The 24,766-nt window shown below is 43.8% G+C and overlaps 1 protein-coding gene across 1 annotated transcript in view; it reads left to right on the top strand.

The window, feature by feature from the left end:
• Positions 1-24,766, top strand: part of NHLRC3 (NHL repeat containing 3) — a 119,468-nt gene that overhangs the window by 62,466 nt on the left and 32,236 nt on the right. The window contains exon 6 of the mRNA XM_069205485.1: positions 19,673-19,785. Coding sequence (XP_069061586.1) covers positions 19,673-19,785 — 113 coding nt within the window. The remainder of the gene's footprint in view (positions 1-19,672; positions 19,786-24,766) is intronic.

Raw genomic sequence — 24,766 nt, 5'->3', positions numbered from 1 at the left:
TACTGACACATTGCAGTTACAACACTAAAGTAAATCAGCAGAGCACCAACAACACAACTGTAATACTACAACAGCTGTAACTTTCAAATTCAGAAACACCAATATATCCTCACCTGCCCCAAAAAATTACAAAACTGTGATTCCAACACTTCAGCTTTACAACACTACACTACAAAAGCACAAACGCTGTACCAGTCGGTCAGCAGCAGTTCTTATGTTTCATTGGCTATGGATTTTTGTCTACACATGTTGTTCGTACTGTGTATAGAGTATTTTTAAATTGTGTTTACATTAATTGCTCCCATTTTCCAACTTAGTTTCCTTTTGTGGAGGCGGGCCACATGCTCTGTACCTCAACCTTGTAATTAATTTTGTATTGCTGTTTTTCACTGCCTGTTTCCTTGTCAGTCCTCAGTGGAGCAACAGAGAGTTCCTGGAACTCCATTTCAGATATATTTTATTAGCAACTAAATTACACAAATGTGAAAACATTCGAAATGTTCAGTAAGAACAGACTCAGGCAAATGTGTGACAAAAATAACTCTGATAAGTCACAATTCAACAATGACACAACATAGCCCTTATACATGTAATAATCAATTCTCATGGGGTCATGGTGTCAAAGTCGACGACATTTCAGTCCTTTTAGCAATACTACGATCATCATCAGGACTAAAATAAAAATAAGCCTGGTGACACTGAACATGGAAGGTAAACTACATTAATACAGACTGACAGTGAGCAGTAAAAAGTTTAAAAAATGCTGCTACCATAATAGTAGGACACGACCAATAAACTTAATAGAAGGACAGCGGTGAAATTAACACGTCATGTCGACACACGAGTAGTACAGAAGTATGTTCGTCATGGCCACTCTGCCGTCGTTCGTTGCCCGAATGCATGACCCAAAGGCTTGGGAGATCCGCTCCTCATATAAATTTGCATCCCATAGCCAACATAGAGTCAAACCAAGCCTGCGGGATGTGTAAGGGGTAGTTTTGTAGAACATATAGTAGTATTTGGAGGACCATCATCTTGAAAAGTACAACTCTACCCGTAATGTTAAGTGGAAAACTGTTCCACAGCAAAACGCCCTTCTGGGCTTTCTGCGTCATGGGGCTAAGGTTCAGACTCCACATCAGGCACGGCTCCCAGGAGACGTGAACACCAACATATTGAAAAACTATCCCAATGTATGGGAATATGTTTCTGCCTGGCCTCTTCCTGATGATCTTTTATTCTTCAGGTCCTGAGTTCCCGCTGCATAATTCAACCATCACTTGTCAATTGTCGCCAACACGTGTTTCGTCAGGGGAGTGACCCGTGACTTCATCAGGGCTGTTGATGCCTATTACGAACTCTTCCTTCTAATTTGCCATGTAAATAGATCTCAAGATATAACATAGCGTACTCGCGGTGATGAATAATACAAACGAATCAGATTAAGTACCAACTTTGCTTATATGTATTGTATTGTATTGTAATCGTATTTATATAGCGCTTACTACCCCTGACGAGGCGTTGAAGCGCTTTTCGATGAGTAGCACGCTACTCTGGAACCCAACAAGAATTAGTGATGGATTAGTATTGTTAAATAATGAGTACAGTTTTAGTATTATTATGAGCTAATTTGAGCCGCGGATATGAGAGTTTGTTAGTTAGATTGACTGGAGTAATGGAGGGGTGGAGGAGGAAAGAAATCCAGAAATGTTAATTGGGAGTAGATCCTTCATTTACTCAACCCAAAGGCTTGGGATGAGTAAAGGGGGGTGGAGGGTGAAGAGTATGTGGAAGGGTTAGGGAGAACATAGTAGCAGGGTGAGATAAATGCAGGAGAATTTAGTAGGGTTGTGTGGGAAGTCACAGTAGTAGAGTGAGGTTTGGTGAGTTAGATGTGGAAGCGGAGGGAAGAGCTTAGGCAGAGATATTTAGGAGATGTAAGTGGTAGAAGGGATTTGGGATGGGTCAGAGTGAGAATGGAGGATAGTTTGATAGAGACATGACATAAGAGTGATGAGTAGATACGTGTGATAAGATGAGAGCAGGAATTCATAGATATCTAGTATAACAACCCACTCAGGAGCCATGCAATGATCCACGAACATGCCAAGCACAGAAACAACATATACAGATATATACACATATATATACAGATATATACACACACACATATATATATACACATATACACACACATACATATATATACACACATACATATATATACACACACACACACATATATATACACACATATACACATATATATACATATACACATATATAAATATATACATATATATACACACATACATATACACATATATATACACATACACATATACATACACATACATATACACATACACATATATACACATATATATATACACATATATATATACACACACACACGAATACACACACATACAATACATAATTAGAACCATGGGTAAAAAATACTTAGTCAAACAGGTTTAAAGAGTGTGTGTGTATTTTATTGTTATGACATAGTAGCAATACATATTTTCTATAGAAACTATAAATAAATAGGAATATACATATAATCTGAAAATATGGATAAGTACAAGCAGGACATTCATGTAAATAGTGTTGAGGCTTAGGCCTACAGGGACACAGGTGTCAGTGTCACCATAGATACTGAAGACTAAGGGCCAGATGCAGAAAAATCAGTTTTTGCGACTTGCAAATTGCGAGTCTGAGCGACTCAATTTGCAAGTCGCAAAAACGGATGCATAATGGTGTCTCGGACACCTTCTGCGACTCGCTATGGGGTCGCAAAGACCCACCTCATCAATATCCATGAGGTGGGTCGCATTCTGCGACCCCATAGCGAGCCCCTGCACTCACAGGGATGGTGGCCTGCTGTAGTCAGCAGACCTCCATGTCTGTGACTGCTTTATAAATAAAGCAGTTTTTTGTTTTCATTTTGCAGCCCGTTTTCCTTAAAGGAAAACGAGTTGAAAAATGAAAAATAAACCGAAACCGAGTAGGCAGTGGTCCATAGGACCACTGCCTGCTCTGAAATTTTTTTTTTTTTTTTTTTTTCAAGATCGACATTCACAAAGGGGAAGGGGTCCCATGGGGACCCCTCCCCTTTTGCGAACGTGTTACCACCAGTGTGACACTGGTGGTAACTGCAAGTTAGTTTGCGACCGCATTCGCGGTCACAAAGCAACTCTGAATTGCGATGCGAGTCGCAAATAGGAAGGGAACATCCCTTCCTATTTGCGAGTCGCATTCCCAAATTGTGAGTCGGTACCTGTATATATCGCTGACTATCCTGGTGGAATTAAGAGCAAGCAGAGTTGCCACTTTCCATGTGATGTTTTTGAGTTCCGCTCTGTGAATGGGTTCGAACGGAGCTTTCATTATCTGGGACAGGACTACATTGAGATACCACTCTGGTGGAGGTGGACGCACCGGAGGAAAAGTGCGGAAGAGGCCTTTCATGAACTGTTTATTCCTGGATGAGCCAAGTGAAGGCATATCTGCCAAGCGCCTATAGGAGGCTATCGCTGCCAAATGGATCTTAACTGATGCGTGGCATAGCCCAGCCTTTGAGAAGGTGAGAAGATACGAGAGAATGTGTTCCGGCTTAATCTGTAAAGGATGGAACTTGTTCTGCGAGCACCAGACACAATTTCTCTTCCATTTGAGCTTGTACGTCTTATTTGTACTGTCCGCCCGTGCCCTAGATAAAATCCAACAGCATTCTTGGTCAATGTTCATACCCTGGAACTCAGGAGCCAAGCGTGCAATTGCAGTGATATTGGATCCTTATGAAGAATTTGACCCAGAGTCTTCGTGAGAAGCCTGTGTTGCATGGAAGGCGCATGGGATTGGCCACGAACATGAGTAGGAGCTCCGTGGATCTATTTACACGAAAACTATTCTCACAATGGACTTTGTGCTTGATGTGTGCCTTATATAATATGATACTGTTATCAGTGATGTGATCACTGTATGGAAGAAGTTAAGGGTGATCTTCTTTTAAGTGCACCATCAATATCATTAGATATAAGTGGATAACTGACAGGCAGCGCCATACACTCCTTACGTTCACCCATTAACACAATCTCTTCCTGATGATCACCCTTCAGGGGGACCAGCAGAAACTTGATCCAGTCAAACCTGTAACTCCGATGCTTCCCCAAAGAACCCCAGTATATGAAGAAGTCTGGGCCCTCTCACAGCCAGGGGGGACATAAACAGCAGGATGTTGTCCGCATAGAGTGCTATGTGGTGTTCCGGTGCTTGGCTTCAGTCAAAACCCCACACCTGAGCATCACATCTGATTCACACAGCCAGGGGTTCTATAGCGAACGCAAAAAGAAATGGGGGGAGGGGAATCCCTGTCTGGTGCCCCTTCCTGTGGGGAAATAGTGGGACAGCACACCATTGACTCGCACCCAGGCCCGTGGGCCAGCGTAGAGGACTCTGACATAGGCTTCGAAGTGGGACCCAAATCCCATTCTGATAACAATTTCTGTTAGGTAAGACCAGTAAACCATGTAGAATGCTTTTTCAAAATCAATTAAAAGAAGGGCTGCTGCCGCCAGAGCCTTAACGCAGGACATGACCATGTGTTCCCTGCACATTCAGTGCCTGGTGCTACAGCGAGGAATGAACCGACTTTGGTCCGGGTGAACGAGACACTGGATAAAAGTCAGCAACCGTATTTCTAGGGGCTTCGCATATAATTTGACTTCACTGTTGGTAAGGGAGATGATTTGAAAGAAGGCACATGCTGAATGTGGGTGGCCAGGTTTTGAGCAAGGCCACAATTGTAAATTAGTTAATGTTAGTGGGAGAACAGCCTCTATTGATGGCCTCGGTGTATAATTTAAGCACGGGTGGGACAATATTGGAGTGGGGTCTGCGGTAGAACTCCACTGGGTATCCTTCGGGTCTCTGTGTCTTGCCAGGGTTTGGGTCCACCAATGCCTCCCCTATCTCATTCAGCATAATGTAATATAATAGCATTTATATAGCGCTTACTACCCCTGACAAGGCGTTGAAGCGCATTTCGGCGAGTAGCACGCTACTCCGGAACCCAAAAGGAATTAGTGGTGGATTAGTATAGGGTAATATGAGTACAGTGTTAGTATATTATGAGTTAATTTGAGACGCGGATATGTGAGTTTGTTAGTTGGATTGGCTGGAGTAATGGAGGGGTGGAGGAGGGAAGAATCCAGAAGTGTTAATTGGGAGTTTATGGTAATAGGATTTAGGCTTTGGATGAGTAAAGGGGGGATGGAGAAGGGAAGAGTCTGTGGAAAGGGCTAGGGAGATCATAGTAGCAGGGTGAGATAAATGAGGGAGAATTTAGTAGGGTTGTTTGGGAGATCATGGTAGCAAAGTGAGGTTTGGGTAAGCTAGATGTGAAGAGGAAGGAAGAGCTTAGGCAGGGTTATTTAGGAGATGAAAGTAGTGGAATGGATTTGGGATGAGTCAGAGTGGGAATGGAGGATAGATTGATAGAGACATGACTTATGGTGATGGGTAGACAAAGTGTGATGTCAAATGAGAGAAGGGATTCATAAGTATCTAGTATAACAACTTATCTAGGAGTTATGCAATGACCTATGAACATGTTAAGCATAGAATAACATACACACATATATATACATATATACAAACACACACACACACATATGAACACACACACACATATATGTACATACATACATCTTGGTTCTGGAGAATATGTGCATACATATACATATTTAAACCATGAGTAAATATACATTAGTTAAACAGGTTTAGAGAGTATGTGTGTAGTTAATTGTTATGACATAGTAGCTATACATATTTTCTTAAGAACTATATATAACTAGAATATACACATAATCAGATAAAAAATATTTATCAACATAGGCATATGCAGTCCATAGCTGTTTGAATATGGCAGTTATGAAGGAAAGAGCCAACTCTTGAGTAGTTTTCTGAAGACAAGATAGTTATCTGTGGCTCTTATAGTTGGGGGTAGTGAATTCCATAGTTTGGCTACTTGAACGGAGAAGGATGTACCACCTATAGTCTTTTTCTTGTATGGTGGTGTTCTAAGGTGGGGTGCCAATCTTGAGAGGAGGTTTCTTTGTTGAATGTATTTGGTTATTTTGTTTCTGATAAAAATCGGTCCTGTTCAATGTATAGCTTTGTGAGTGATACAAAACAGCTTGAAGGTGCATCTTCTGGCAACGGGTAACCAGTGTAGTGCTCTCAAGGCCGGGGAGATGTGTGCTTGTGGCTTTGCATGTAATAGTAGCCTGGCTGCGGAGTTCTGAATACGTTGTGTAGTTCTTTCATAATAGATAGAGATGATCCATGGTAGAGGCCATTGGCATAATCCAGTTTGGAAAGTACAAGCGAGATAGTAGCTTGTACCTTGTGTGGAAATCCGAGGTGGGGGAAGATGCATCGTAGATTCTTCAAGGTGATGAAGCTTGTTCGTGCTAATTTGTCCACTTGGGCATTCATAGTTAACTTGGAGTCCATGGTGGTTCCAAGGTTTTTAACTTCCTTGGATAATTGAGGAGGTGGTCGTCAGGCCAGGCGCACAGTGGGTCATAACTTGTCCATTTACCACATATGAGTATTTCTGTTTTGGAGGCATTTAGTTTGAGATGGCTCCAAGTCATCTACTAATCAACGGCTCTGAGGCAACTGAAGATTTCTGAGTTTTCAATATTTTTGGGGCATTCTAATTTAAGTAATATTTGTGTGTCGTCTGCACAGTTGTAGCATGTGAGATGAAAATCATTGATCAGTTCTGGTAATGATATCATGTAGATGTTGAAAAGCAAAGGTGAGATGATTGATCCTTGGGGGACACCTGCTTTTGTGAGGTAGGGTTTGGACGAGAAGGGGGGCAAATAGATGATATTAGTTCTTTTTTGAAGGTAGGATGTAATCCAGTCGAAAGAAGTCCATTCTATGCCGGCTTCATGGAGTCTTTGAATGAGGGTGTCATGGTCAACCGTATCAAAGGCAACCAAGAGGTCCAAGAAAAGTAGTCCAGCCACTCCATTGCGGTCAACTGTGTCTTTAAGATCATCCCAGATTGCTATGAGTGCCGATTCAGTGCCTCTTCCTGGGCAGAATCCAGTTTGGAAGTCTGAAAGTATGGAACTGTCTTCAATGAATTGTAACATCTGGGCGAATGCTGCTCTTTCTATCAGTTTGCCCAGGAAAGGTCCATTTGTGATTGGTCTGTGGCTTTTTTTAAGGCAAAAAACGGGATGCAGACAGTTTCTAAACACAATTTAAATCACAGAAACAGATTAAGTAGTCTCCTAAACACACTCTGCAAGATGTATGTAGCCTTTTTACTTAGAAAAGAGGTGGGGGGGCTTTTATGCAGTCTTGTGCCACAAACTGTAGGAGACTGGCCTGGTTTGTAGTGGGTACCTTTGGTACTTACACCAGGTCCAGTTATCCCTTATTAGTGAAATGTAGTAGTCTTCTAACAGCGTAGGCTGATAGAGGTAGCTATAACAGAGCAGCTTAGGCTGATCTAGGCTGTGTTTGTTTATTTTAGAGGGTATTTTAGGAAAGGGGTTGGTGCTGATGGTTTTCTTCTGTTTTAAATCGGAGTCCAGTGTGTCTGCCTTGGTTGTGTAATGAGTTGCCAGTTTGTTTGTGAAATCTTGAGTAGTGGGATAACTTCCTTCCATGCATGTAGGTCTTCGAAATTCATTGAGAATTTTATAAAATTCTTTGGTTGCAGATTTAGCATTTTGAATTCTGTCTGAGAAGTACCTTTTTTTTTAGCTTTTTTGATTGGTGATTTGTATGTTCTGTTAAGTTTGTGTAGCTGGAGTTTCTCTTGACTGTTGTTTGTTTTGAGCCAGGTCCGCTGCAACTTTCTGATTTGTTGCTTTATCTTTTTAAGTTCTGTTTCTCCAAGGTGTTGGTTTTCTTTTGTCGTGTTTAGTTTTTCTGAGTAGTATTAGGATATCAAAAGCTTCCTGTAGCCACTCATAAAGTTTTGGAACAGAATTAATTGTATCTAGATCTGTATTGGCTGTTAGTTGTGTTTCTAAGTCATCAAAACTGAGTTTGCTCCAAGGTCGATGGGTGCATGTATGTAAATATTTATGGGGTGTGTTGATTTGTGGAGTTTTATGTCGGAAAGTTATTAAATGGTGGTGTGGCCATGTCATTGGTGTGATGCTATGAACGGTAACTAGTTCAGGCTTAGCAAAAATGACATCTAGGATGTGTCCAGCGATGTGTGTGGGATTGTGTACAATCTGATGTAGGTTCAATGCGACTAGGCCAGTGGTGATGCCTTTTGGATGGGGCATATTGGGTGTGTCAAACAAAATGTTTAGGCCCCCAAGAATGCATAGATTTGAGTATAATGTAATAAAGTTTGTGACTGTATCTAGAAAAGCATCTAGGAATGTTGAGTTGTTAGGTGGAGGTCTGTAAAGGAGGATAAAGTTACAGGAGGAAGTTGGAGTAGGGTGGCATCTGGTGAGGAGGGCTTCACAACCTTGTATGGAAATGTTGTCTGTTTTACTGAGATTTATTGCCTGTTTGAATATAATAGCTAGTCCACCTCCTCTCTTGCCTATACAGTTTTGTGTGATAGTTTGATAGTCTGGAGGAAGGGCTTCGTGCAACACTGGGGCCATGTCATCTCCCAACCATGATTCCATTATGAATAGTAAGTCAGGTTGTATGTCCGTGAGCAGGTCGTAGATGTGGTGCTTGTTTTTTTAGAGTGACCGAGCATTTATGAGCTGGCAGTTTAAAAAAAGTGTTAGTGGTGGTGTTGTTTTGCTTAGGAGAAGGGTCAGCAATATAATTTGAGCTTGTAGCAGGTGGGTTGTTAGTTGTGATAACTGTGTGAGGGTCACAATAGTCTTGTTTTTCAATATAGTGTTCCTCTTCCAGCAGGTTTAGGAGGCATTTTGTTGGGTCTGTGTGTGTGGGTGGTGGACTTGGTGACTGAGAGAGACATGAAGAGTGTACTCTTTTTTGTAGGGTAGCTTTATTATGTAGTAGACAAGGGGATGCAAAGTTGTTAAGAGTGGCATGTTGTTTATTTTGTTTGTGTCTGTTTAGTGTGGATGGAGTATGGGTTGGGGTGGTGTAGGAGCATATGGATCATTATATAAGGCTCTAAATTGTGCAATGGAGGAGAGGCGGGTGAATGAAAGTTGCTTGTGGTAGGTGTTTGTGAAGAGTGAGAATGTAGGGGTAAAGATAGGACGGGATTTGTATTCTTTGTGTAGTCATGGGGGTGGGAGTGGGTGTGACAGTATAATGAAAGTTTGTGTTGATTTGATGTGCTGATGTGTGTGGTCTGTATTGTTTTTGTGGAATAGTGAGAGGGGATATTGATGTAGTTGTTTTCGGTGAGGGATTTGTATGTGAGTTAGTGCTGGTGAGTGGAATTAGAGTCTTACAGGGGGTGTTGATGTGTTTTGGAGATGAATGTATGAGGTGGGTAAGAGGGGATGGATGTGTGTCAGTGGAGTTTGTGTTAGTTGTGATGTGGTGACTGGAAGAGGTAATATGTGAGGTGGAGTGGAGTGTGAGGATTGGAGTGTTGTGTGTAATTGGTGCAGAGAGGGGAAGGGTGTTTGTAGATGGTGTGTTGGAAGGCTGGGTTTGGGAACACAGAGTGTGTATCTGGAAGGCTGAAAGTAATGTATAGTGTGGTTTTGTGTTGTGTGGGTGATGGCAGGTTGTGTTAGTGGTAGTGGACAGAGTAGTGTTTGCTGTGAGAATGAAGGTGTTTGACTGTTGTAGTTGTGGTGGATATGTGTATATGTGTTGTATAAGGGGTATCGTGTTGGATGATAGGACATTGCAATCTGTCTGCGGTCAGTTTGTGATGCAGGAGTTAGATGTCTTTTGCAGATTATGTGTTTGCATGTTGATGGATGTGTAGGATGTAAAGTCCTTTCTGATGAATGGTACATTGGGCAGCAATTCTGGCCCTAGGTCCTACCAGTCCCAAACAGGCCGAAACAGGCAACTGCCCTTGTCCTCTCCGCCCTTAAGCTTGACGCCCAGGCTGAGACGCCCTGAGCCCTAGGCTTAAATAGCCCTACTGGCCAATAGAAACCTACTCCTAACCCTAACCAATCAGATTCGTAACCCTAACTCAAACAACCAATGGGAGACTCAGCCCTAATCACCAATCATACCCCTAATCCTGACAACCAATCACAAGCCCAGCCCTAGAACCAGGAACCAATCAAAATCTCAGCCATGCTACAAATCACAAGCTCAACTCTAATCCATAAACCAATAGAAAGACCAGCCCCCAATGACCTATCACAACATCATATGCAACAACCAATAAGAACTTATATAAGGGGCAAGTGAACTGAAGCCCAGTCCCTGTGGGAAGGGAGGAGGCAGCTGCTGCTCTATTTAGAATCTCCTTGGATACAGACAGGCTGAATCCACACTTCCAAGCTAGCAGAGTCTACTTTCCAGGTAAGGGAGAGATTGTTTAAAAAAAACCACTGAAATACTGCTTGTTGTGCACTCTGAAATGTGACTTTTTCACGGCAAACAGAGGATGCAGACAGTTTCTAAACACAATTTAAATCACAGAAACAGATTAAGCGGTCTCCTAAACACACTCTGCAAGATGTATGTAGCCTTTTTACTTAGAAAAGAGGGGGGGTGCTTTTATGCAGTCTTGTGCCACAAACTAGAAGGGAACTTTCACACAGTCACGGCTAAAAAACACCACTTTGAAAGGCCAAGCTGCCTGAAACACAGAGAGTCTATAGTAAACAGGTACAGGAAGCAGTAAATAACACTTTAAAAAAATAATACAATTTCCCAGAAAAGCCTGGGGCTCCTTACCTAGGTCTTTTAGGAATCCTTGCTCACTGGGCTGTATTATGGCACAGGGAAAATGCTGGGCTCACAAAATGGAGGTGGCTCTCTTGGGCTTCCTTCCACAAACTTAAGGGGCCAGAGCAGGTGTGGGAGGAGGGCTCAGGTTGTCAGGGACTTGTGAGCCAATCAGCTAGGCCCAGCACCTGAGGGAAGGGAGGAGGCAGCTGCTGCTCTATTTAGAATCTCCTTGGATACAGACAGGCTGAATCCACACTTCCAAGCTAGCAGAGTCTACTTTCCAGGTAAGGGAGCGATTGTTGAAAAAAAAACACTGAAATACTGCTTGTCGTGCACTCTGAAATGTGGCTTTTTTTAAGGCCAAAAACGGGATGCAGACAGTTTCTAAACACAATTTAAATCACAGAAACAGATTAAGTAGTCTCCTAAACACACTCTGCAAGATGTATGTAGCCTTTTTACTCAGAAAAGAGGTGGGGGGCTTTTATGCAGTCTTGTGCCACAAACTGTAGGAGACTGGCCTGGTTTGTAGTGGGTACCTTGGGTACTTACACCTTACACCAGGTCCAATTATCCCTTATTAGTGAAATGTAGTAGTCTTCTAGCAGCGTAGGCTGATAGAGGTAGCTATAACAGAGCAGCTTAGGCTGATCTAGGAGACATGCTAAGCTCCTGCTATGCCACTTATAGTTACACAGTACTTATACACAAGTAAAGACAATACTCAGTGTTACCAAAAATAAAGGTATTTATTTGGGTGACACAGTACCAAAAATATCTTAGAGACAATACTACTTCTGGAGGTAAGTATTATACACATTATATACACTAGACACCAACATTAGACAAGTAAATAGGCATAGAACAATGCAAACAATAGGAAATGCTATAGATTGCAATGGGAGAAATTAGGTCTGGGGCAACACAAACCATATACTAAGAAAGTGTAATGCGAATCACGAATTCCCCCCTAGACAAGTGTAGTGTGTGCAGAATCGCTGGGAGAGTAGGAATACAGTAAAGGTAAGTAAATTACTCCCCCCCCCCCCAGAGCCCAGAAAAGCAAGTGTAAAGTACTGCAAGTTTCCTTAGGACACACTACACCTCGTGATGGGGCTTTTTTCAGCAGCCAACCAAGTCTGCAAAGAACAACTGCCGGATTCCTTGACCTGAAGACTTGCAAAGGAAGGGGACCAAGTCCAGAAGTCGAAAGAAGTTCCAGGAAGGACAGGAGCCCATGCCAACCCAGAAGAGGGTGCAAAAGGAGAGTCTCCGGTTAGTCGAAGACTGCAGGAATGCACCCTAAGAAGATGCCAGCGGGTTCCTGCGTGATGCAAAAGATGTCCAATGGCCTGAAAATCTTTGCAGACTCGATTTTGTGTTGGAAGTCACCAACATGCCTTGGCTATGACAAAAGTGCATTTTGCGTCAAAATGGAGCTGGATGGACCCAGGAGGGACCTGGGGGCTTCACCTCTGTGTGAGGAGGAAGAGGGGGCTCTCAGCACTACAGAGAGCCCTCAGGATGCCAGCCAGAACCCCTGGAGGTCCCAGGACAAGGGGACAAAGGAGGTGCAAAATGCGGTAGATGCAGCACAACAAAGGAAGGTCCCACGCCGCCGGAGAACAACTCAGCGAGTTGACCGTCGCAGGATGGAGTGCTGGGGACCTGGGCCAGGCTGTGCACGAAGGAATTTTGCAAAGAGTGCACAGAGGCCTCAGGAGGTGAAGAAGACTGTAGGAAAGTACCATCTTGCCTGGCATGTTACCCCTATTTTTACATGTATGTAAGTTTGTTTTCGCCTGTCTCACTGGGATCCTGCTAGCCAGGACCCCAGTGCTCATAGTTTGTGGCCTGAATGTATGTATCTGTGTAGTGACTAACTGTGTCACTGCGGCTCTGCTAACCAGAACCTCAGTGCTTATGCTCTCTCTGCCTTTAAAATTGTCACTATAGGCTAGTGACCATTTTTACCAATTCTAATTGGCACACTGGAACACCCTTATAATTCCCTAGTATATGGTACCTAGGTACGCAGGGTATTGGGGTTCCAGGAGATCCCTATGGGCCGCAGCATTTCTTTTGCCACCCATAGGGAGCTCAGACAAATCTTACACAGGACTGCCACTGCAGCCTGAGTGAACTAACGCACACGTTATTTCACAGCCATTTTCACTGCACTTAAGTAACTTATAAGTCACCTATATGTCTAGCCTTCACTTGCTGGAGTTTAGGTGCAAAGTTACTAAGTGTGCGGGCACCCTTGCACTAGCAAAGGTGCCCCCAGACAGTTCAGGGCCATTTCCCCGAACTTTATGATTACACACGTGCACTACATATAGGTCAATACCTATATGTAGCTTCACAATGGTAACTCCGAATATGGCCATGTAACATGTCTAAGATCATGGAATTGTCCCCCATACCAAATCCGGTATTGGGGTGCCAATCCCATGCATTCGCGGGGCTCCACTATGGACCCCGTGTACTGACAAACCAGCTCTCTGGGGTTTTCTCTGCAGCTACCGCTAGTGCCACCCCACAGACAGGGTTCTGCCCTCCTGGGGTCTGGGAAGCCCAGTCCCAGGAAGGCAGAACAAAGAATTTCCTCTGAGAGAGGGTGTTACACCCTCTCCCTTTGGAAATAGGTGTTAAGGGGTGGGGAGGAGTAGCCTCTCCCAGCCTCTGGAAATGCTTTGAAGGGCACAGATGGTGCCCTCCTTGCATAAGCCAGTCTACACAGGTTCAGGGAACCCCCAGTCCCTGCTCTGGCGTGAAACTGGACTAAGAAAAGGGGATTGACCACTCACCTGGTCCCCGAGGGTGGTGCCCAGAACTCCTCCAGTGTGTCCCAGAACTCTGCCATCTTGAATCCAGAGGTGTGAGGGCACTCTGGAGGCCTCTGAGTGGCCAGTGCCAGCAGGTGACGTCAGAGACACCTCCTGATAGGTGCTTACCTGACTAGGTGGACAATCCTCCTCTGAGGCTATTTAGGGTCTCTCCTGTGGGCTTTTCCTCAGATAACGACTTGCAAGAATTCACCAGAGTTCCTCTGCACCTCTCTCTTCGACTTCTGCCAAGGATCGACCGCTGACCGCTCCAGGACGCCTGCAAAACAGCAACAAAGTAGCAAGAAGACTACCAGCGAGATTGTAGCGCCTAATCCTGCCGGCTTTCTCAACTGTTTCCTGGTGGTGCATGCTTTGGGGACTTCCTGCCTTCATCTTGCACTGGAAGCCACAAAGAAATCTCCTGTGGGTTGACGGAATCTTCCCCTTGCTCCAGCAGGCACCAAACTTCAGCATCACTGGTAGTCTGGGACCCCTCTCATCCTGATGAGCGTGGCCCCTGGAACACAGGTGGTGGACCCAAGTGACCCAGACTGTCCAGTGGTCCAACTGTCCAAATTTGGAGGAGGTAAGTCCTTGCCTCCCCTCTCCAGACAGTAATCCTGTGCACTACGTGAACTGCAGCTACTAGGGCTTCTGTGCACATTTCCACAAAATCCTTCATGCACAGCAAAGCCTAGGTCCCCAGCACTGTGTCCTGCAATACTCAGCTCCCTGAGTTGATCTCCGGCTTCGTGGGACCCTCTTTTGCAGTGTTGAGCCTACCGCTGTGTTCAGACTTCTTGAACCCGTGTTCAAGTACTTCTGCTAATGCTACCTTTTTGTGCGTGGGCTCTCTATGTTGCTGAGGGCCCCCTCTGTCTCCTCTCCCAAGTGGCAACATCCTGGTCCTTCCTGGGCCAGGGCAGCACCCTTTTGCTTCAACCGCAACTCTTGCAACTAGCAAGACTTGTTTGCAGTCTTTTGCCAGAGAAACAACTCTGCATCCTCTAGTACTCCGTGGGACATATTCTGCACGAAGGAGACGTTCCTAGCATCTTTCGTTGTTGCAGAATCTTCAGCTTCTTCCATCCGGAGGCAGCCATTTTGCACCTTCATCCAGGGTTTAGTGGGCTCCTGCCCTCCTCCCCCCCAAACACTTTCACGACTTTTGGACTTGGTCCCCTTCCTTTGCAGGTCCTCAGGTCCAGGAATCCGTCTTCAGTGCTTTGCAGTCTGTTGTGGTCTTTGCAAAATCCTCTATCACGAGTTTAGTGTGTTTCTGGGGAAATAGTAGCACTTTACTCCTACTTTTCAGGGTCTTGGGGTGGGGTATCTTGGACACCCTTACACTCCCAGCGACCCTCTACACACTACACTAGACTAGGGATCCATTTGTTGTTTGCATTCTACTTTCTTGGTATATGGTTTGTGTTGCCCCTAGGCCTACTGCATCCTATTGTATTCTACAGTGTTTGCACTACTTTCTGACTGTTTTACTTACCTGATTTTGGTTTGTGTGTATATTTTGTGTATTTTACTTACCTCCTAAGTGAGTATATCCTCTGAGATATTTTTGGCACACTGACACTAAAATAAAGTACCTTTATTTTTAGTAACTCTGAGTATTGTCTTTCTTATGATATAGTACCTATATGATATAAGTGATATAGCAGGAGCTTTGCATGTCTCCTAGTTCAGCCTAAGCTGCTCTTCTATAGCTACCTCTATCAGCCTAAGCTGCTAGAACACTACTAATCTACTAATACGGGATAACTGGACCTGGCACAAGGTGTAAGTACCATCAGGTACCCACTATAAGCCAGGCCAGCCACCTACAAAGACGCAGTACACAGGGGTACCGTCACTCTCGGGGAAGGCAAGGTCTTACCTCCTCCAAATTGCGAGAGCAGGACCTCAGGACAGTCTATTTTGATGATGTCCACCGTCTGTGTCCTTAGGGGCACGCTCGTCACTGTGAGAGGAGTCTAAGGGTACCGGTCGTCGTCTTGGAAGGTGCCTGCTTGGAGCAGGGGAGTGACTCCATCACTCCACAGGACATTTCTTTGGCCCTTCTGGTGCAGGATAAAGATAGGGAGTCCCCAGAGCGTACACACCATGGAAACTGTTGCAGTTGCTGACTTGGAGCTGAGGTTGCAGAAGAAAAAGTATCTCTTGGGGATACTTTGTTGCAGTTACAGCATTTCTTAGAGCAGGCTGCGGTTGATCCGAGGTCAGAGGATGCTGAAGTTGTTGCAGAGGATTCCTGAAGGAAGCTTGCAAGCAGACTCTGAAGAGAACCCACAGGAGAGACTCTAAATAGCCCTGAGAGGGGGATTGGCTATGTTATCAGATATGGACCTATCAGGAGGGGTCTCTGACGTCACCTGCTGGCACTGGCCACTCAGAGCCCTCCAGAGTGCCCCCACACCATGCAAAGCAAGATGGCTAAAGTCTGGGACACATTGGAGGAGCTCTGGGCACCACCCCTGGGGTGGTGATGGACAGGGGAGTGGTCACTCCCCTTTCCTTTGTCCAGTTTCGCGCCAGAGAAGGGGAGAAGGGGTTCCTGAACCGGTGTAGACTGGTTTATGCAAGGAGGGCACCATCTGTGCGATTCAGAGCATTTCCAGAGGCTAAGGGACGCTACCCCTCCCCAGCCTGTAACACCTATTTCCAAAGGGAGAGGGTGTAACACCCTGCTCTCAGAGGAAATGCTTTGTTCTGCCTTCCTGCGACTGGGCCGCCCAGACCCCAGGAGGGCAGAACCTTGTCTGTGAGGTGGCAGCAGCTGTAGCTGCAGTGCAACCCTCAGACAGCTGGTTTGGCAGTACTGGGGGTTCATGGTGGAGCCTCCAGGATGCATGGAATTGGCTCCTCAATACCAGATTTGGAATGGGGGGACAATTTCATGATCTTAGACATGTTACATGGCCATATTCAGTTACCATTGTGAAGCTACATATAGGTATGGACCAATATGTAGTGTGCTCGTGTAATGGGGTCCCCTCACTCACAAAGTCCGGGGAAATGGCCCTGAACTATGGGGGGGCACCTTTGCTAGTGCAAGGGTGTCCTCACACTTAGTAACTTTGCACTTAACCTTCAGCAAGTGAAGGTTAGACATGTAGGTGACTTATAAGTTACTTAAGTGCAGTGAAAATGGCTGTGAAATAGTGTGTGCACTATTTCACACGGGCTGCAATGGCAGTCCTGTGTAAGGGTTTGTCTGAGCTCCCTATGGGTGGCAAAATAAATGCTGCAGCCCATATGGATCTCCTGGAACCCCAATGCCCTGGGTACCTAGGTACCATTTACTAGCGACTTATAAGGGGGGCCAGTGTGCCAATTGAAATTGGTAAATAAAGTCACTGGCCTACAGTGACAAATCTAAAAGGAGAGAGAGCATAAGCACTGAGGTTCTGATTAGCAGAGACTCAGTGACACAGTTAGGCACTACACAGGCATACACATTAGGCCAAAAAACTATGAGCAGTGGGGTCCTGACCAGCAGGATCCCAGTGAGACAGGCAAAAACATACTGACATACAGGTAAAAATGGGGGTAACATGCAAAGGAAGATGTACTTTCCTACACAAACTAGGAGGGAAATTTCACACAATCACGGCTAAAAAACACCACTTTAAAAGGCCAAGCTGCCTGAAACACAGAGAGTCTACAGTAAACAGGCACGGGTAGCAGTAAAAAACACTTTTAAACAACCATTACAATTTCCCAGAAAAGTCTGGGGCTCCTTACCTATGTCTTTTAGGAATCTGTGCTCACTGGACTGTATTAGGGCACAGGAAAAATGCTGGGCTCACAAAATGGAGGTGGTTGTTTTGGGCTTCCCTCCACAAACTTAAGGGCCCTGAGCAGGTGTGGGAGTAGGGCTCAGGTTGCCAGGGACTCAGAGAGCCAATCAGCTAGGCCCAGCCCCTGTGGGGAGGGAGGAGGCAGCTGCTGCTCTATTCAGAATCTCTTTGGATACAGACAGGCTGAATCCACACTTACAAGTTAGCAGAGTCTACTTTCCAGGTAAGGGAGAGATTGTTTAAAAAAAAAAAACACTGAAATACTGCTTGCCACGCATTCTGAAATGTGGCTTTTTTAAGGCAAAAAACAAGGGTTGCAGACAGTTTCTAAACACAATTTAAATCACAGAAACAGATTAAGCAGTCTCCTAAACACACTCTGCAAGATGTAAGTAGCCTTTTTACTTAGAAAAGGGGGAGGGGGCTTTTATGCAGTCTTGTGCCTCAAACAAGAAGGGAAATTTCACACAGTCACGGCTAAAAAACACCACTTTAAAAGGCCAAGCTGCCTGAAACACAGAGAGTCTACAGTAAACAGGCGCGGGTAGCAGTAAAAAACACCTTTAAACAAATAATACAATTTCCCAGAAAAGTCTGGGGCCCCTCACCTTGGTCTTTTAGGAATCCTTGCTCACTGGGCTGTATTAGGGCACAGGAAAAATGCTGGGCTCACAAAATGGAGGTCCAATCCCGATCTAATGTGGTTCCGTCTAGGGCAGAGAGACAGGGCAAAAGGAGCTCCACCACCAGAGGGGATGTTGACTCACATTCCAGTCGCACCCTTGATGCATAAATATTTTCATAATATCAGGCAAATTATGTGCAATCCCTTGGGAATCCTCAATCCACCTCTCAGAGTCCTCCATTATGCGGGGTTATAACCCTGGCTTCCGATTGGTGTGTGGCGAGCCAGTGCAACAATTTGCTCGATTTATCCCCCCACTCATATTTCTGACGCATAGAGGCCATCCTAGTCTATACAGAGTTGGCATACGGGTATTCTGTCGAGTTCTAGTTGGTGTTTCTCCAAACCCCTCATCATTTCCAGGTCCCTGCATTCTATACACTATTGGTGCCTCAAGTTTGCTAATTTGCTATGCCTATCGCGATTGCAACCCCCGAATGTAAGAATGGGCCACACCTCTCATAAAAGCCTTACCAAGTGTACTGAGCGTCCATTAAACCTGATGAGGGTCTTTAATTTGTCAAGCAGGTAATCTGCAAATTTTTCATCTTGAAGGAACCAGGCATTAATGCACCACAAAGAGCAAATAAGCTTGGGCACATGTCAAAGTAAATCAGGGCTGGATCATGGTCCGTTATACCGTGGGGCAGGATCTGCAAGTCCGTCCTCCGAAGGAGATCAGCGGCTTGCAAGTACAAATAGTCAATGCGTGACAGTGACCCATGAGCGGCCGAGGCGTGGGTAAAGTCCCCAGCAATGTTATGACAAATTGTGGCACTGATTTGAACAACCCTGCCTCTGTGTGCGACCAGTAACCTTGTCACCACTGTGGTGTTCTCCAGACTGACTTATGTAATGATAGAAAATTTTGCAAAATACAAATCTTAGTGATCATAATTCGGCCCTTCTCATGTAGATTAATGTGGTTGGTCCCAAATTGTGACACCCCCGATGATTCGCCGCTATCACAGTGATAGTGGCCTGCTGGGGTCTGCAAGCCACCATGTGTTTGCTTTTAAGTAAAGCAATTATTCTTTTATAAATACAGCCCGTTTTCCCAAAGAAAAACAGAATGTATTTAAAAAAAATAATAAAAAAATAAAATAAACTTTTACAAAAGTTTTCATGGTGCCTGTTTCTGTCCACATCAATGTCTTTCCCATATTTACATTTCTAAGTGGTGCAATGTGTGTTCCAAAATGTTTTTGTTATCCTGTCGTGGCAACACATTTTGGGCTCATTCCAGGGCTCACTCCAAGGCTTATCGTGGAAAAGCGTGCATGTTCAGGTGCATGTGGTTTCTACATAGACATGCTGGATGAAAGATAATGGAGCTTCTGAGCTTGATTGTGAGCATGTTCTGCTGTGATGACGTGATGACGTGTATCCATGTTAATTGTGTTATCTGTTCACATGAAACTGGCCCATGCGCTCATCTGTTTTCCAGTTCTTAAGCTTGTCCTTCTGTTTCTTGCATGTGCCTCCAGGTGTGGGTTGCTGATAGAGGAAACAAGCGGATTCAGGTTTTTGACAAAGTCTCTGGAGAGTGGTTGGGAGAATGGAAAAGCTGTTTCTCAGAAGATGGTCCCTATTCTGTGAGGTAAACACATATTTCAGCTGAAATGAAAACACCCTTCCCAGTTCTTTTCACAACACTGTCAGTTGGGAAGGTGTGGTACCAGAATAATATTGCCAGACTATTGTCTTTCATAAATATCTTGTCCTAAATATTGGCAACAAGCATATTGCCTCATTGGAGTTAATGATAGAAAATCTGTACAAATGGGACGTATTTTTTAAACAATATTTAGGAAACAATATTTATGCTATATTTCATGCAGTATTCCTCCATACAACAGGAGGGAACGGTATTGATTCACCTCAAATAGGTGCATTTAGACAAATTACAGTATTATGATAACTAATGCGATTTATTGATGTACCAATTAGTAATGATCTTATAACAGAATAACTGCTTTTATAATGCCTAGGAGCAGGGTCAAGACAGATTTGCAGATGACTAGGTCAAATTGAGATAGCACAGTGGGCAAAAGAATGATGAGTTGGAATGCTACCCGAGCAATTGCCAGTGGTTAGACAAATTGCAAGCATTCCTTCCATCACCTGTTGTAAGGAGTTGAGTAGTACCTATAAAATGTGATGTTTGATGACCCAAAAGTAAAAGCTAATCTGGTCAGTAGCTCTACGTCTGGACCATATTGGAAATTGGGTTGTGGTCCCTCAAAATGTACACATAAGGGTCACACAGGACCTCTTCAAGTCTGGGATCTGGCTGGCGCAAAAGACAGTTGAATATTAGAACCCTGCACAGCAGGGTTCGGTCAGGGACTCCCGAAGTCTGACTCTGTGACACTTTTCCCAACACCCAGGACTTGTACTCAATGGCATACTGGATGACGTCTACGGGGTATTCAGAAAGCCACATGATTGGAGCCCACAAAAGATGAACTAATAAATAAAGTGTAATTAGGAGTGAGCCACCTTGTGTCTTCACTTCACTCACCTGCAATTTCAGATGATCTTGTGCAGCCTTCCTGCAGTTATTGGTGGGTGGTGTTGCCTTCCAGTGTACCCAATGAATGTTCTACACAAATCTTAAGTTAATGAGTTTATTTCCTGAAAATGCAAGCCACCCAACAATGAGAAATCTTGAATGCTAATATTGTGCCCGCCTTCCAGTCCAGCCTCTCATCTGAGCATAACTCCCTCTCTCGTAAGAGTCTAGAACTTGGAACATAGAACTTAAAACTGAAAATATATTTTCCTAATAATAATACATTAACAAAACAAAAAAAAAACTAAACAATTTACAGTGATAATCCAAGAGGACGGAGAAGAACCTCAATTTAGGGCATTCTAGACATGAGAATTCTAGCACACAAAATCATTAAAACATTGTCGTGTGATTTTCTGAACTCACTGTATTACCCACTGGAGAGCCACTCTTCTAACATATATTGACATCTAGAGAATTGGAAGATTGTCCCCTAGTTAGTACATCTCCATTGGCTGGTGCATCTAAACTTTGCGGTGCACCCCCTTTTGTAGAAGAATTATGAATATCACCTTCATCCACATCATACTTGCCGGCACACCAAAATCACTGTCAACATCCAACCAGTTATTCTTATCTGTAGCTGCTTCATTTGTAGCTGTTTCATTTTTTCCCCCTTTAAATAAGGACATCCTGCTGGCTGCTCTACCTTACCAGCACTTAATAACGCATCATTGCATAGTACCTTTTCAACACTTAATGGTTATCAGTCTCCCTTTTTAATCCTGACAAAATACTGAACTTAAAGTTTGACTTTCTTGACCCCATGCAACTTGCCATACCTATTTTTGTAGCTTGTTTGTGCCTTAACCACCCTGTCCTTACATCTTCAAGGGGCAAGTTATTCTTGCTTGTCACACTCATCCAACCCATATTATCCTTTGTCCTCTGAGTTCTTCCCTCAGCAAGTGAAAAGGACACTGCACAGTGGAGCTGCACTCATAACTCTGTACACCCACAACGTTTCTTTAATCTCTTTCTCCCAGCCCAAATTGTTGCTGTTAGATAACTCTGATATCTTTGATTACTCAGTTAAAACATTCTACATTGCCATTCTCTTCTAGGTGATGCAATGTTGTGGGTTCATTTTAGAGCCTTGCTTGGGCACATGTATTTTAGCCTATGCCTGTGGTCTGTGCATTTTACCCAGATACAGGCTTTATTTTCAGACCCCTGTATCAGGTAATGGGGGTGGGTGTTCATTCCATGGACTAAGAACAGGCAGATTTGGGCTATCACCACTATGCTCTCATTTAGAAGCTAGGTGTTTCAGTAGGATTCATATGAATGTGCTTATTCCAATATGCTGGGGTTGTGTATTTTCTCTTCACTTGTGGTAATAACCCTGATTGTTCTCAGCCTCATCTTCCTAATATTTGCAGCCCATATATTGTATTTAGATTGCAGCCTTTTCAATGAGTGCATTGAAAACTGTTCTGCATCTCTTTGTCTGCTTCGTGTGAGACTGGTGCTAATAAGAGAAAAGGGTAAGATTTGCTGACCACTACTTTCCTAAGAGTGTCATGAATTAAGCTGCCACAAATCACCTCTGCATTCCAGGTTTGGGTGAGGTGCTGCTAGATAGCCAAAAGGGTTAGGCCGACAGCCACTAAACGGTGTTCGATTGACTCTGTCACCCACAAGTGTTGGTGCTGCTGTCTGAATCCAGCAGTCTCGTTCCCATGACGAAAGTTCTACGACACAGTGAAGTAGTTCTGTATTGCACACCCAATTTTTCAGTTAATTTCTTAAATACCTCAGACACAAACATAAAGCTAATGTCACTGGCAGTGGTCTTGGGTAAAACTTTCTTTGTGAAAAATTTCCTCTAAGAATTTCACAATACGCATCTTATTAACGACTTTCCCCTCTGGCAACTACAATAGCACATTTTGTTCCACCACTTTTAGTTTGTACACGGCCAGAGCTATCTGCTCCCATTCTGCCTTGGCATGTGTGGTGACTCGATGGGTGGTTTCAGCTTGTGACTTATCAGAGTGGATGCACTTCAAACATTCTCTTACAACATTTGTGACCACTTCATCAATGCCTGGCCAAAAATAAAATTGTTTAATCCTACATTTTGTTTTTATTATCCCAAGATGGCCTTCATGACTCAAAGCCATGATCTTGTTTTGTAATGTACAAATTGACACCAGCCACTCCTGTTTTACAAATCATTTTCAACTGATAGTTAATTCCTAACATCACAGAAACCTAAACACTCACTCTCCAGACTATTGTTCTTCTGGCCATCCTATGTTTAAAGACGTTTTCACTTCAGACACTACACCATCCAGATTAATCTGTGCTGTCCATACTCCTGTATTCACACCTCTTAATTTCACATCTGATACGCTTGTCACAAGGCATTCGCCCAATTCACTGCTTATGTCTTCCTTTACAGGCAAAGGTAGTCTGCTTAGAAAGTCAGAGACCTTATTTCGAGCAACAGGTACATATTGTACCTTATAAATATAATCCAGAAGGTGCACAGACAACCTAGCTATGCTTGGTGAAGCATTACTGATACCTTGAGTAGTTAGTATCTTACATCATGGTTTATGATTGCATCTTAACACCACTTTACATCTCCACATGAATTGCTGAATGTTTTTGGGGCTCAAACACACCCCCAGGTCTGGCTCTCAATGACCGAGTATCTTTCTTCTGTAAGGCTCGCAATGTAAAAGCAATAACTTGTTGTTTACTAGAACCATCATCCTGGGACAGTTCTGCAGCAACCTGTTCCCACCTGCATTAGTGATGATGATTTTTTTACTTTTTGGATCATGACAACATACAAAGGGCACTTCACAAATATTTTTCTTGATACTCTTAAAAGCCTGTAGACACTCTTCAGACCACACAAATGTGTTCCCGTTCTTCAATTACTGCTTGATGGGACACATTTTACTTGAAACATTCTGCATAAATTAGTAATAAAATTCTTCCAATCCTACAAAGCAATCACCTAATTTTTGTTCTGGTACCAGCCTAATTGCCTCAAAAAAAAAAAATCTTTGTAATATACCTCTATAACCGATTTCATACCCAAAATAAGTAAGTTTTCTCTTCACAAATGTACACTTTACTGTTTCTGCTACTTAACACAATCCGCATATTCTTATTGTGTTCTTCCCGTTTTTTTCCTATGTCAAATATATTATCTTGAAAGAATGTGACATTCTTCACACCCTTGAACAATTTATGCATTAGCTGTGTAATCATGGTGGCTGAAGCCAATCCAAAAGGCACCTTCCTGAATTGACTACAACTGACAGGTGTGATAAATGGAGTAAAATGCTTACTGTTGGGTATAAGGACACTTGATGGTATGCAGATATCAGGTCAGTTGGGGTAAACCAATGCATATATGTGGTTAACCATAAATATTTGTTAATGTGAAGAAATGGGAGGTGATCAATGAAAAGGTTCTTATTCATATCCCTTTTTTTTGATAAAACATTTTTATTAGTTTTATGTGAAACGGCTTAACAGTCCAATAGGTCACTGGTATAATCAGCATAGGTAAAGTAGTACACCATATAGATCCAACGCATGAGACACTAATGCAAACACAGGAACCACTGCCCCATTTGTCAGATTGCACACATCCCCTTCCGACGAAACCAGGCTTCGTGCCCCATCCCAGCTCCCCCACACCTTTGTGTATTTGGCTACGCACCCTTGTACTTCGCAGACCACCTTCTCCTGCTGTGCACACCAGTCCACCCCCTGACGCCATTTTTTTTTTCCAGTTCGCTGCAATGTCTCTTTTGGCCACCAAGCAGGCCACCCCCACAAATGTTTTCTGCTGGAACCCACCCCGTCGAGCACTCCTAGAAGAGCTATTAGTGGAACCACTTCAACTTCCACCTGTATAACTCTCGAAATCTCTCTGAGCACCGCCCTCCAATAACAGGTTAAATGGGGGCAAGTCCATACCATATGAAAGGAGTCTGCGTTGGGACTTGCACAACGAGGACAGTCCGCTTGGAGCCAC

This window comes from Pleurodeles waltl, chromosome 8, assembly GCF_031143425.1.
Source record: "Pleurodeles waltl isolate 20211129_DDA chromosome 8, aPleWal1.hap1.20221129, whole genome shotgun sequence".
Taxonomy (NCBI): domain Eukaryota; kingdom Metazoa; phylum Chordata; class Amphibia; order Caudata; family Salamandridae; genus Pleurodeles; species Pleurodeles waltl.
This window is presented reverse-complemented; position numbering and strand designations above follow the sequence as displayed.